Source organism: Cololabis saira, chromosome 12, assembly GCF_033807715.1.
Source record: "Cololabis saira isolate AMF1-May2022 chromosome 12, fColSai1.1, whole genome shotgun sequence".
Classification (NCBI taxonomy): Eukaryota; Metazoa; Chordata; class Actinopteri; order Beloniformes; family Belonidae; genus Cololabis; species Cololabis saira.
In genome coordinates this window covers 19,310,015-19,324,752 of record NC_084598.1, presented here as the reverse complement: position 1 = coordinate 19,324,752, position 14,738 = coordinate 19,310,015, and the positions used below count along the sequence as shown (strand labels likewise).

At 39.7% G+C, this 14,738-nt stretch overlaps 1 protein-coding gene across 1 annotated transcript; it reads left to right on the top strand.

The window, feature by feature from the left end:
• Positions 1–485: 485 nt before the first annotated feature.
• Positions 486–13,037, top strand: csf1b (colony stimulating factor 1b (macrophage)). Its single transcript, XM_061734822.1, has 9 exons — positions 486–671; positions 2,167–2,286; positions 2,360–2,422; positions 2,513–2,683; positions 2,780–2,981; positions 3,070–3,206; positions 12,474–12,517; positions 12,609–12,646; positions 12,823–13,037. Exons 1-8 carry the CDS (start codon positions 630–632, stop codon positions 12,643–12,645), a joined length of 816 nt encoding a protein of 271 aa, XP_061590806.1. The 5' UTR covers positions 486–629; the 3' UTR covers position 12,646; positions 12,823–13,037.
• The last annotated feature ends 1,701 nt before the right edge of the window (positions 13,038–14,738 follow it).

Sequence of the window (14,738 nt, the reverse complement as noted above, 5' to 3'; positions counted from 1 at the left end):
CTGGCATGGTTAAACAGTATCAGAGCAACAAATAATCCCTCCAAAAGTACAAGTGAACTGATCATGGTTGAATGGCGTTACTGCGAAGTGAATCAACAATCGGACGATGACAGAAGGGCCAACCAGGAACAAATACTGCCGCTTATTGTTGCAGGTGTGAAACTTGGTTGCTGGGGAAACTGAGGCGCACCCACAGCACCACAACATGAAGTTCACAGCGGGTCTCACAGATGGTCTTTTGTAAAGTTTTAGAAATATTTTTCTCAAACCATTTCACATGAAAGGGACCAGTTTATGAAATAATACAGAGAGAGAAGAAAAAAGGAGGGATTTCCATTACATATCTGCAGAAACTGGGATAGTGTTTCTTGTCAGCTCGCAGAGGTGGGAGGTCTCTAAAAGGGCTGTCTGTCAGCTCCAAATTGTGGTCATTCTTAGTTTGAACTCTGTGAAAGAGGAGGAGCACATGCGGCAGTGCACTGAAGAACAACGCCACATGACAAAGTGTCAGATTTACTCAACAACAAATTCCTTTCCGTGGAGTGGAAGTGGATGTATGAAAAGGATCTTTTTGCTTCAATGTGTGTGACAGAGGAGTCTGGTGTTTTCCATTGTCAACCAAGTACCAGATGACCATCCTTGTGTCAACCCTGAGCCAGAGCAAAGCTAAGGTAGGTGAGAGCTTTTCAGTCAGAAGAATGGAAAAACTCACTAGAGTAACCAGAGCATTGCAAGGACAGAAGAGAGCATGTTTCTGTTGGTCGACATGAGACATTTGCTGCTTGATTGTGCAAATGGCTAACCTGAATACAGATTTTTGTAGCAAGCATTAAGAAAATAAATCATGTGAGAGGTGATATTTGCATCATGTGCTCCTGCATGTCCTGGATAACCTTCACATCAATAGTTTTATTAGATTACAATAATTTGATTATGTATTATCATCAACCATTAAGTGGTCTCTGAATAATGGTCCGGTATGAATGTCTATGCTGGTGAAGACTCAACCATCAAGTGTCTTCTTTTTTTTTAAACTTTCTTTTTTAAATTATGCATTCTTGTTTCACACTTGCTTCAAAACTTAATCTTTGATCACAAGATTTTGGTCCAGGGGCATGGCCTTCAAGTGACTGCATGAAGTTGATTACATTTTTATACAAAAAATAAGCATATAGCATGTAAAGTTAAAGTAAAACATAAGCAATAATTCCCATGTATGAAGCTTTCAGTGATTTTTCTTAATGCATCTCAGAAGATGAAGAGAAACCAAATCTTGATTTAATCTTCCCGTTTGGTGTTTTAATTGCGTTGCTTGAAATTTTCATTGCTTATGCTGCATACTATTTACAAGTAATGTATGTGAAGGTTTATTCAAATAAAAAAATATAGATGGAAATAGATTGCTGAGTTTTCCTGGAGTATTAAGAACATGTGCTTGTCTTGTTTCAAAATTGAGTTTAAGTCCATCTGGAGCCCATAATATTGCTAAGGTTGTCAGAGGGTCTTAGGAAGCATGCGAGGTGAGCCGAAGGAAGAGCTTGCATGTTCTCTGACTGGTCAAACGTACATGGCAGAGGGGACTATATGCCCGTAAATGAATATAACCGATGCTAATCTCATGCTAGTTGATCTGGTTCACACAACACTGTGATGTGGTGACAATAAAGTTGGTGTGTGTGTGCTTTTTTTTTTTTTTTAATAATTATTTTCACTACGTAGCTTCTCATGCAGAACTGGTGTTTGGATATTTTGGTGGAAAGGCAATTTTATATTATATTTTCTGATAACGTTCCAACTGTTAAACTGTTGTGGCTCAATTGCGAGGAAATTGGAATGAAGCTGGTGTTTTAAATTTTCTCTTTTTTTTTCTTCGTTTTTTCCTTACAAAATAATCTATGACAGTTCTGTTTTTGCTCTTAAAGAAAAGCTTATCTGGACTTGAGAGGGATCACTGAATCGAGAGGATCAGTTATGAGTGCATTCGGGATGAAATGTTAGTGTCAGAATGCGGCGTTAGCCTTCGTTGCTGCCATGGCTGATTCAATGTTTGGTTGCTAATTTTGTTTGGCATTCATTACTCCGACTAGTTGAGTAATGTCTGAAGCAAGTAGAAGCGTTTCTATTACTTTTTTTAGTTGGCATGAAGATAATGCTGGATTGTGTCAGTTGCAGGTAAAGTGTCTGTGTATGCTTATGTTCCTGAGCTTTCCGCTGACGATGGCTGAGGTCCCTGGTCCATGCAGACACTCAATCACAAGGGAGCACCTGCTGACAGTAAAGCAATTGGTAGGAGTTAAAACAACATTACACTTATCAGATCACATTCCCTGGTCTGAGACTTCTCCTGTTGTTTCTGCAGATGGATAACCAGTTGAGCAGTGGGTGTTCAATAAACTACATATTCATAAAACAGAGAAGTTTGGTAAAGTAAAGTCTTAATTGTTTCCATCTGAAAACCAAGCCTTCCATTAACATATATCTCCTGCTGACTGCTTTGCTTGGTGTCTTACAGAGCAAATGTTGTTTTGTGAAAGCTGCTTTACCTTGGATCCTGGAGCTTCTCACAACCCACTTCAAGTATAAGCGGGGTTCTGTAAATGACGGCTATGTTCAGTCCCTCAGAGCGCTCATCCTCAACATGTATTCTCAGAAATGTGTGCCTCAGATTAATGAGGAGGTTGAGGTGAGTGTACGTTTCCAAACAGTGAAGCTAACATTTCCATGTACTTCAGATTAGAATGTGATGTGAGGAGATGCATTTCTGTGGGATCTGTTGCAGGATGAGCCTGAGAATTTTGAAATTCTCTATCGAGGGTCTCCTTCAGAAGCACTGCAGAAAGTTTCAGAGGTGTTGGCTGTTTACTGGGAATTGGTGACAACCAGTGACTCACCTGTTGACTGGACATGCCAGCATGAATACACAGAAAGCTTTGGCTCCACTACAAACTTACCTACAGAGTCTACAACACAAGATTTTACAGGTGAGAACCTCTCTCCTGGAATGATTTGTGATCAACATCACAGACATCTGGAGCAACTTTGATCACTTATAAATGTTCCTTTCAACAGACAGTTACAGTCAGAAGTCGGTGCAGGCCTCCCAGAAAGGACTGTCCAGAGACCTTTTCAAACTTGGCTTCATCATTACGTCGACCTGTGGAGGACTGCTGTTCATACTTGCGCTTTATTGTCTCATTATGCACAAGGTACAAGCAAATCTATATTTTGAAGCCTTTAAAAAAAATGACACGTGCTGTAAAAAAGTTTAGCATTAAATTTCAGATCTTATAAACAGATCTTGGCAGCCCGGCTTTGCTCTCTAGGGTTTTCAGCCCTCCTTCACTAGTCATAACAAAAAAAGTCGGAGGCTGGCCTTACAAATGTGAACAGAAGTTTGATTTTGCAGCAGCACATGTTTAACGTCTGTTTAAGCAAAGGGGCAAATATTGAATTATTCCTTTTCCCAGTAATTTGCCCTATTTGACTCTAGTCAAGCTAGTCTTGTGCTTTGCAGTATGTAAATTCAACTATGTAGAGTCAACCAACAGTCTTTATATTGCAAAAGGATTATGGAAGCAACCATACTTAATTTGAGTTTTTTTTTAAAAACACCAAAAAAACACAAACAGACGTGCTGCTGAAAATTAAAAACTTTCTGAAGGTCGGTGATGGAGTTCCTTACTTTCCATTTGGACATGTCGAAGCAACCTTGGGCAAGACCCTGAACTTCCAAATACCTTCTTTTTTATCAGTGTGAGTTTGTGTATGATAGAGAAGAATCCTCTGCATACACAATATGGTTTAGGCTAAGACTTGTCTGTGGATGCAGTTCTTGATATTGGGGACTTTGCACGGTCAGAGAAATTAAAACATCTCTAAAAATGCAGCCTGTTACTATTTACTTAGATTTGTAAAAGTTTGAGGACCCCGAGTAGGAAGCTAAGAAATAGAATTCCCAAAGCCTACTGTGTGTGTGTGTGTGTGTGTGTGTGTGTGTGTGTGTGTGTGTGTGTGTGTGTGTGTGTGTGTGTGTGTGTGTGTGTGTGTGTGTGTGTGTGTGTGTGTGTGTGTGTGTGTGTGTGTGTGTGTGTGCGTGCATGTGTTTTCTTTAGTGTTGTAAATGTAGTTCCTGTAGGACCATCAGCGAGGCAGGAAGGAAGCCTCCAACTAATGTGGTGAAATTACTAAAAGAATGAATCGTAACGTCAAAGCCTATTCATAATTTTGCTATGCTAAATGACGGGATCAAACTGGAAGCAGGAGATTCAAAAATATTCTCATTCCAGTAGTCTCATGTACTGCATTTTGCCTTAGCTTTAACACATTGACACAGATGGGGGGCCTTTAGTGTCTGCTTTCCAAAGAAAGAAGTAAAATGTAGGGAAACCATAGGTCCATGTCATTCAAAGCAGAGGAATAATGTTGTACAACAGGATATTTTAAAACCCATCGTGATCTTTTTCTGGAATAAGTGGTCTGCATTTATATAATGTCTTCTTTATAAAGACAACTTCAAAAAAATTTGCTTTATCTCAGAAGTGGAAGAATAAAACTTTTAATTAAAAATGAGAAATTAGTTTAAATGCTCTGCCAATGCTTCTGTATAACACTTTATATAGTGCATAACATTCAGTAGCTCTGTGACTAAAATGGGAATCAGAACCAACTGTCCATTTCTTAACTGCAGGCAAGAGAAATGTAAATGTTTGAGAATAAAATTCTGTCCAGCTTGGTGAGGTAGTGTGAGCATTAGCAAGGTTTCCTCTTTATGCAGTAAAACCTTGACGATTTAGCCAGCGTATGCCAACATATCAAAGTAAAACTAAAATGCTGGCATATGCTAAACTATCAATGTAGCAATCTCGTGCTACTGGGGGTCAACCAACAGGGAAAGAGGACACGGGTTTCGAGGAGAAATCCTTGAACTTTTATTTCCACACAGACGAGTACCAGCACACTCAGTAGCTCTGTGTCATCCTTCGAGCAGCACCCTTTGCTGGTGTGCAGCCGCTCCTTAGGCCACCATAGCCAGGCAGGGTGGAGAGAACCTGAACCAGGCCTGCGCCACCTGTGTGCTGCTCCCCGCAGACCACGCTCAATCCTCCACCCTGCCACAGTCAAGGCCCGTCTTAAGTTTGCTAGAGAGCATTTGGATGATGCAGAAGAGGATTGGGAGAATGTTATATGGTCAGATGAAACCAAAATAGAACTTTTTTGGTAGAAACACAACTTGTCGTGTTTGGAGGAGAAAGAAATCTGAGTTGCATCCAAAGAACAGCATACCTACTGTGAAGCATGGGGGTGGAAACACCATGATTTGGGGATGTTTTTCTGCAAAGGGATCAGGACGACTGATCTGTTTAAGGGAAAGAATGACTGGGGCCATGTATCGTGAGATTTTGAGTGAAAACCTCCTTCCATCAGCAAGGGGCATTGATGATTAAACGTGGCTGGGTCTTTCAGCATGACAATGATCCCAAACACACCGCCCGGGCAACGAAGGAGTGGCTTCGTAAGAAACATTTCATGGTCCTGGAGTGGCCTAGCCAGTCTCCAGATCTCAACCCCATAGAAAATCTTTGGAGGGAGTTGAAAGTCCGTGATGCCCAGCGACAGCCCCAAAACATCACTGCTCTAGATCTGCATGGAGGAATGGGTCAAAATACAGTGTGTGAAAACCTTGTGAAAACTTACAGAAAACGTTCAACCTCTGTCATTGCCAACAAAGGGTATATAACAAAGTATTGAGATGAACTTTTGTTATTGACCAAATACTTATTTTCCACTATAATTTGCAAATACATTCTTTAAAAATTGGCAAATGTGATTTTCAGGATTGTTTTTTTTTTTTCATTTTGTCTCTGAGTTGAAATATACCTGTGATGAAAATTACAGGCCTCTCTTATCTTCTTAAGTGGGAGAACTTGCCCAACTGGTGTCTGACTAAATACTTTTTTGCCCCACTGTATGGCCTCACGCATGAGCCATAATTTTTGATGTACAAAATTGTTCTCCATACTACCATGTAAGCCATCCTGCTTCATCATCCGCTTAACTTGTGCAAAACCTGCCCCTGACTTATTTAAAGTATTCCAGCATATTTGCCAGACTTTTCATACATCAGCATACGCTGGCTAAATTGTCCAAGGTGACTTGAAAGCCATCAGGTTAGATATTTAGATTTTTTTTTTTAAACTGAGTTTTACTTTTCTACTACATCTGAAGTTCTGAATAGAGATGAAATTGAGATAGAAACTAAGATGAATAAATGTGGAGTTAAGAGCAGATGGTTATGATTAAATTATGATTAAATGTTGAAGCTTGAGCTATATGCTGCAGCCCACAGTTCATTACCCTATAATGTCATTGTGAGAGCATCTGCATGCAAATATTATGATTGAAAAAATAAGATGTGGAACTAAAAGAACACCCAAAACAGAAGGAAAAAAATTGCATTGTAAGGTTCTTCAGGCATACCTTCTCTGTTTCTCATTAGCTTATATTGAGGGACAGTTGCATACATTGTAAATATTTTGATAGTTGTACCTCTGTCTCTTCTTCGGCATACTCTGTTGTTACGCTACACTGAACTGGTTGGCCAAAAGCAAAAAAAGTGTTTTTTCAGGTAGTGAGGCTCTGTGAGCCTCCCATAGGATTGTTCTAAGTACATTGATTATCATTGGATAATCATTTTTCCTTCCACTCGCTGTTGTTATGCCGTGAATCCATCCACACTGCAAGGACTTACTCAGAAGCTTGTTTGTTTTAGACAGGTTTTGATTATGACTCAAGTTGAACTTTAAATAGACATTTAATCTTTTTCGTCTGTAGGACTCAGGGATACTTACCAGTAATTGCTCAGGAATTTATACAGTTAACACACAACACTTGGCACTAAAATGAGTGATTCTTGTTTTGTTTTTTTTTCTGCCAGAGATCAAATGCTGCAGCTTATCCACTTCAATGAGAAAAGGGAAAGTAATATTTCCATCCTGTGACGCGTTGATGGCCTTTTTGATTAAGACTTAAATTGCCAATTACACAGATCAGACAGCTTCAGAAGCCATGTCAGATTGACTTCCAGGAAATTTTATCATGTATGTACTTATTACCCTGATTACAGTATGTGCTGCGACAACACAGTAAAAGCACAAGTGATTTGCACATAGTACCATGAGAAGCCAGGAATTTATAGACCTCTCAGTAATGTTCTTTATTTATGAATACAATACTGGATACCTTTCCTCCACAAATTTACTAAGTACAGAATTGTTGATATTGCAATATCAGTGGGAAACCTGAACAGCTTCAAATGTTTCACGTCTTGTTCCGAGCAGAGTGATGCAGGGTCAGTTTTGTTAAAGTTATCATGCACATTGGAGGAACAGATGAATCCATAGTACAGGAACTGATTGAAGGCCTGATAGCAAAGATTTTGGCAGGAAATACGTGAATACATGAATGATGTGCATTGGTAGGATTTGAAATAATGTTCAGGGGTCTCATTTATAAAGCTTGCTTGCGCACAAAACAGGGCTTGAAAGATGTGCAAGCCACCTTCTACGCAAAGGTTGGGATTTAAAAAGAAAAAACTAACCGAAAAATGTGCGTATCCCTACGCCAACCCTGACCCTCCCGTAGGAACATACTTAAGATATGGGGAACTGGCGACGCAGGCAGTGAGGTGGTGAAATGAAGCCAGATTCATGTCATACTCTTAATGTCATCACATATCAGACTTATAATATAATAGTGCTGATCGTGTCCCTCTGTGTTTGAAGCACAGCGTCAGTCAGGACGATCAGCTGCTGCTGGTGCTGCAGCCGCAGTGCCAGGACACGCCGGGAACCTCCTCGTCACCTACCGTGACAACTGGAGAGTGACTGAGGACAGAACAAATGAGGGGCTCCGTAGAGCGTTTATGGGCTCTACGGAGCCCCTAAAGGGACACAGATTTTTTATATATATATATATATATGAGTTTTACGCGCGCCTGAAACCTTTACACGTGGGCGTAAGCCTAAATTATGGTTCAGCGTTAAAACGACGCAGACCCTACGCCGTAGGCTCTGCGTTGGTGTGACGCGGAACCATAAATCAGCCTTGAGCAGCTCTGAGGGGAGAGGGGAGGGGAGGAGGGGGGAGCCACCTTCGCATCGCCTTCGCACAGGGTGTCTTGATGATTTGCAATTACAGGCTGAGCTTACCGTTAGTTTTTAAACTGTAAAAAGTGGGGGGGACAAAAACATAATTTTGAAAAGTCGGGTTCCAACTGTTCCCAGTGGAAATTGCACCGTGGCACTCACGGCGTTTAGCGCAGCAACGGCGTGCTGCCACTCACTCGCTTTATTTTATACTATTTATATACTTTTTCTACTTTTACTGTGACCACCAAATAATGTCGTTTTCCTGTCCTCCACCTCATCCACAACATCTCGATCTCAATCTCCGTGAAATTCAGTGGCACAGTGGCTCGACACGTCTCATTCATGCTGACGCCCAAACAGGCTGCAGGAAGCCGCTGCGCATGCTCAGCAGGCTCATTTATATGCAAATACTACTTTGCACTGCCCATTTTTGGTATGAAGTGGGCGTGTAGAGGGCGGGATATGAGGCGAATTCACCTGCGCAACCTTCCAGCTGGACTGTGATTTATAAAGCGAACATTGCGTGCAAGTGTGCGTGCACACGGTTTTATAAATCCGGATTTTTTTTTGCACCCGCCATTTTCGGCTTTTGGGTTTACGTGCACTTTTAGTATGAATCCTACGCACTCTTTTATAAATGAGGCCCCAGATCCTTTAAAAGAGCCTGAGGCTCATGGCTGTTAGTGGAGCCCAATCTTAAAACATCATTAGTTTCTGCAAAACTCCTATGGTTACACTGGGTATATTTTTTTTCTTTTCTAAAAATCAATTTAGTCATGGTGATTTAGTGGTTAGCACTGTTGCCTAAAAGCAAGAAGGTTCCTAGTTTGACCCCGTGACCCTCCACAGGATAAAGCGGGTATAGAAAATGGATGGATAGAATTTAGTCATGCCATCAATCTGGTTTTTCCCTAATGGAGAACACAACAAGAGTGTGGGGGAAGTGTGGTGGGCCTCTCAGCATTCATACATGGTAGAGTTCAGTCGAATGAAAGAAAATGGTGAGGACTAAAGAGTCAGTCACATCAAATCAAATCAATATTTATTTATATAGCACTTTTCGTGCATATATAAAAATGCAACACAAAGTGCTTTACATAAAACTTTAATAACATAAAACTTGTGAATGCCTTAAGGGTGCTGTAGAAGGATCTGGGTCTGGATTGACTCACAGTCAGAATCAAAGTTCAGAACTGACTCAAAACATTTTTTCACTTGACTTTCCATCTCTTTGAGCATACCACACATCCATGTTAGTCATAGCAGTGGCTTAAGTACTTTTCTCAATTATGCTTTAAGTGGTAAATGACACATGTGTTTGCTTGTCTTACATTTCAGATATTGTATATACTGTAATAATAGTTTTTTAAAATGCCCCTTTAGTGCAACAGTGTGTGCTATTTATCATTTCACAAATGAAAAGGTTCTGTTTATAAATAACTATGAGTGCTAACTTCTTTATGCCATGCTTATGTTTAAAACTGGATTTATTATTTAAATATTTTTTTTTACGCAAGAATCTATTTTGGTACGTATGAATGTCTCGAGTTAACAAATCTTTGTAATCAGGTAAACCTTCATAAATATGCCTCTAGAAACAATATATTTCAATCTCAGGGTATTTTTACTTTCTTTGCACACAGTGAACTTGAATAGATTCTGAAAATAGTCTGATTTTCTTCTGAGTCAATAACCTATTTGTATCAGTTTTGAATGTAAACATTCAAGATCCAATTGTTTAATGCCAAATCGACTTTGTTGAAGAGGATTTTATCATTCACTGACGGTAAAAACACTCAACCATCATATGATAAAATAAAACATACATAAAAATAAATATACCTTCACACTCCACACACCTCAAATTGGAATCTCCTTCTGAATAGGGAATCAATTTATTTGAAGTGTGATCTCAAGAGTTGAAGTCAAATTGTATGATATCTAAAGATTCTAGCAACTCCCACATTTTGCAACAAGCGAGTAGAGAAATTGGTGATCAGAGAAGTGAAGTAAAGACATTTTGACAAAATGAACAGAGAAACAAGGCGGCAGCAGCAAGCAGTGTTTACTACCTGCGGCAAAGACCGGCACCATCTTGGCGTCGTCACTTGTGGGATACTGTTGTTGCATTACAAGCGCTGCTTGTTCCTGCAGCCTTTGTCTATTGTGAGAATCCCTCTGGTCTCTGTTTTACTGTAGTATGTGGGAAAATGCAGGAGTCTGGTTCGCATTGCCGGCAGTAAGTCAGACTTGTTCCCAGTGCATGTTGGACTCCGGCAGGGCTGCCCTTTGTCACCGGTCCTGTTCATAATTTTTATGGACAGGATTTCTAGGCGCAGCCAGGGGCCGGAGGGGATCCGGTTTGGGAACCTCAGGATTTCATCTCTGCTTTTTGCAGATGATGTTGTCCTGTTGGCTTCATCAGACCGGGACCTCCAGCATGTGCTGGGGCGGTTTGCGGCCGAGTGCGACGCGGCAGGGATGAGAATCAGCACCTCCAAGACCGAGGCCATGGTTCTCGACCGGAAAAGGGTGGCATGCCTTCTCCGGGTGGGTGGAGAAGTCCTGCCTCAGGTGGAGGAGTTCAAGTATCTCGGGATCTTGTTCACGAGTGAGGGAACAATGGAGCGTGAGATTGACAGACGGATCGGTGCAGCGTCCGCAGTTATGTACTGGACCGTTGTGGTGAAGAGGGAGCTGAGTCGAAAGGCGAAGCTCTCGATTTACCGGTCAATCTACGCCCCTACCCTCACCTATGGTCATGAACTTTGGGTAGTGACCGAAAGGACAAGATCGCGGATACAAGCGGCAAGCTTGTATAGCAAGCTGCTATCCAACGTTGTCTGCTTTTGACGGAGGGGGGGGTGCGCTCTCTGCATCGGTCGTGTGTTTGGCTGCAAGTGGTATTTGAGATTCGACGTACTTCGATGGTAATTCATTTAAAATCGACAGTACATGCAAATAACTTTAGTCTTGTCCATATACATACATACATACATACATACATACATACATACATACATACATACATACATACATACATACATACATACATACATACATACATACATACATACATACATACATACATACATACATACATACATACATACATACATACATACATACATACATATCTGTCGACAACCGGTGTGTGAATGTGTGCAATACTGTTGTTTCTAAAGACTGATAGTTACATTTCACTATTCATGTTGTAAATTAAAAATTAATTAATTAAAAAAATAAATAAATAAATAAATAAATAAATGTTGATGGGTGTTAAAGGAGCTGTATGTAAGAGCAATAATAAAACGAATCATAAAATGACCCCGATATGTCAACATACATTTAAAAATCATGTTCATTTCAAATACTTATGTCACTGACAACAGCACTCAAGCCAGGATATTCCAGTTTAAAAAGAGGAGTTGCAGCCCTCAACTGATGTTTATGTTGTCATTTTTTGTTTTGGCCTGAAGCTCCACCCTCCACCTATCTCCCAATCACCAAGTCAGTATTGTTTCGGCATCCGGGTTGCCAGCTCGGCTCTAATTATCGCAGCCATGGCAGCCTACGTTCCTGCTGCATTCTGCAGCCTACCTGGCAACCTCTGGTCGGGGGGAGGAGGGGGAGGGTACACGCCGCTCAACAATATTTTGAAAGTGACTGCAGTACCAGTTTTGGCCATTTCTTACAGACGGCTCCTTTAAATGCTCAAACCTCCCAACTTTGATGGTAATGTAAATATTGGACTTTAACCATCATATTATTAAAGTAAGAGCAGGGGAACAAACATGATCTCTTTATGCCAAAACCAAATAAACTGTCATTTTAAAAGACCTTGATTTGCCACCACAGGAGTGTTGTTGGTTGTTGCAGTTCAATATCCACCAAAAGTATGTTTGACTTCAAAAGACTGACTTAGTTTGGCTGGAATTCTGTTGAAAACAAACATCCATCAGAGGCTTTCCAACCAGATTTTGTGCGTTGACTGAGATACTCATCCCCTATACATTAGATATGGTTTTAAAATGTGTAATTTACTCTCTTCATGTGGAGTCTAGTGAGCTGCATTGTCTCAGACCATCGAAATGCATTCAAATGTTGTTTTTTTGTGTTGTTCTTTAAAAAAGCCTTCACAGCAGAGCATAACATTTTAATGACCCAAAGAAACAGTTTGTACCTGTACAATACTTGCAAAATATGACATGGTAACATATTTCTACTTTACTTTTGTATATAATAAATAAAATGAATCTACTTCATTTCTGATGGTTGAGTCATTTTGCCAGTCTCATCTCATTAAATCTTTTCTTTACAAAATAGAAAACTCACAACTCTCTCGGATCAAGGCTACACACAGTGACAAGGTGGGAAAATACAGAACAATTGAACCAAAAATGCAGTTTTCCATGTTTTTTCAAGTTCTGCTAATACATACTTCTGTCATCTGGATTAAAGCACAGACCCGGAGGACATAGAGCTGGAGCAACAGTAATGTGAGTACCCCTCTAAACTACAGTACTTACTGTATGTTAAAAGGCTGTGGAGTGTCAAACCTCTGGTTTTAACATGGATAGTAATGTGTTAAGCACATGCTTGTCAGTATACTATGGCCGCAAAGCCTGTACATCTTTGTTATTATATTTTCAGTATTATTTTTTCTTCTTTGCAGACAGTGAAGATCACATCACTGCAGCAACACTTGGGGAACAGAAAATTGTACCTATTACGAACAAGTTTTAATGTTGTTGTGTGTAATGTATGCACCTTATCTATTTAATCAGAAACTTTTCTAAAACCGAGAATAGAGATGGATATAATTTTGAATAATGTGCTGTGTATATTATGCATTATCTGCTGCAGATATATTTTTAAAGTTCACCATAAAAGTTTTATTTTTTTTCCCATAGTCATGTTGAATGTGTTTCCATTTGCTCCCATTTAAACAACTGTTTGCAATGTTGTTTGCCAAAGATTTTCCATAAGTTATTTATTATCTTAAATCTATTCAGTTACTTTATTGACAATAAAGGTTAACCATAATTACCAAAGTTGTTTTTGATCCTGTCAGCTCTCTGATCTAATACATGAACAGAATAAAATTTCAAATGAATGGTAGGCGATGACCTTTAAAGCACCAGTGTAAAGCCTGCATCCTCTCTGTAAAGCATTCAGGCTTGTCTCCTCAACCTACAGTACTTCTCTTCAGAGAGCAGGTTTGTACAAGTTATGGCAAAATATTCACATATCTAGATTAATTGCAAAGTGGATCTAATGGTTTCAACTTGAATTGTAAAAGATGAAAATTGGTCATACATCCTAAGCTGTGGTTACTGACAGAAAAGTGGTGCAAAGAATCTGACAGATTCACGTTAGTCAGAGGAATATTCACTGCACAGCACATGACTGCATCTGGTAAGACTAAATGCTGCTCAGTTCACGGATATGCATGGATGACATTTAATTATTATTGCATGGTAATTGAAAATAACTGGATAATAAAGCAATTTGTTCCATCATGACTTTCACACATTATGATTGATTGTCCCGTCTCATGTTTTGTAATAGCAAATTTCATAAAGCCCGAGTTTGAAAAGAAATGGATAATTCCCAAAAAGTAATCGATTTGTATGTGTCTCAACGGACTACATCAGAAAATCCACATGACCAAGTTCATATGTGTTGGCCTCTCTTTTGTTTTTGAGGAATCCGTGTAGGAAGCGGAGTAAGACAGAAAAGAAAAACAGCTGTATCCCATGGACTTTGCAGAGCAATGCAGCCCGCAATATAACATGATGAGTACCGCATTTAATCTCACAGGCTACCACTTATCAGTGAGCAAACCATTGTTGCAGTGGCAGCAATCCATTCTTCACCACATGAGATTGCTCCATTACAAAACAAGGAAAGTATTTTTTTAATTCAATGTAGTGCTTCTCTGCAGAAGATTAAAGGCAGCTGTTGAAAAATGGATAGGAAGATGAAAAGGCAAGTTGTCTTCAACAGAGAATACGAGGAAATTGCCCAAGAGTTAGACCTGCCAAAAGGGCTCCCACCTTTCCCCTCTCTCCAAGATTTTATCTTAATTTTTTACCTTTTCAAAAGCCTGCATGCTAAAAATAACGTTTCGAAAATGATTAAATGAATTACCCACATTTCCCGGTTAGGAAAAAAGGAGGACATTGCTCCTGATGTGGCATTGCTAGAAAGTTTGTGAGACCTTTAGAATGTAGGTTTTTGCAAAAATGGGACCCAAATCATCATGAGATTAAAATAAAACAAGTGTTAGAAGTAGATACAAACCAAATAAAAAAAAATTGAGACAGAATTACATATCCAATAGCAGCAAACTTATGCAAACCTGCTTTTGATATCTGGTGTAATCCCCAGGGCAGCACGTTACAATATATTTTTTTTCCTTTTTTTTCTCATTGAAATGTCTGGCTTGAATTTACTTTAGCGTATTTTTTCTCACAGAGCACCTTCAACTCTGGGATGTCGGTCGGTGTTCCAACATTGCTTTAGGTACTTTCTCAAATTTTCTATGGGACAGGGTGGGGATTTACGCCAAAGCATTAACTTTTATTG

Excerpts from the sequence above, each read along its gene's own strand:
- csf1b (XM_061734822.1), top strand. The coding sequence starts at position 630 with ATGACCATCCTTGTGTCAACCCTGAGCCAGAGCAAAGCTAAG. Across the intron at positions 2,423-2,512 it reads TCATAAAACAGAGAAGTTTG|AGCAAATGTTGTTTTGTGAA; the intron begins GTAAAGTAAAGT and ends GGTGTCTTACAG. Across the intron at positions 2,684-2,779 it reads AGATTAATGAGGAGGTTGAG|GATGAGCCTGAGAATTTTGA; the intron begins GTGAGTGTACGT and ends GATCTGTTGCAG.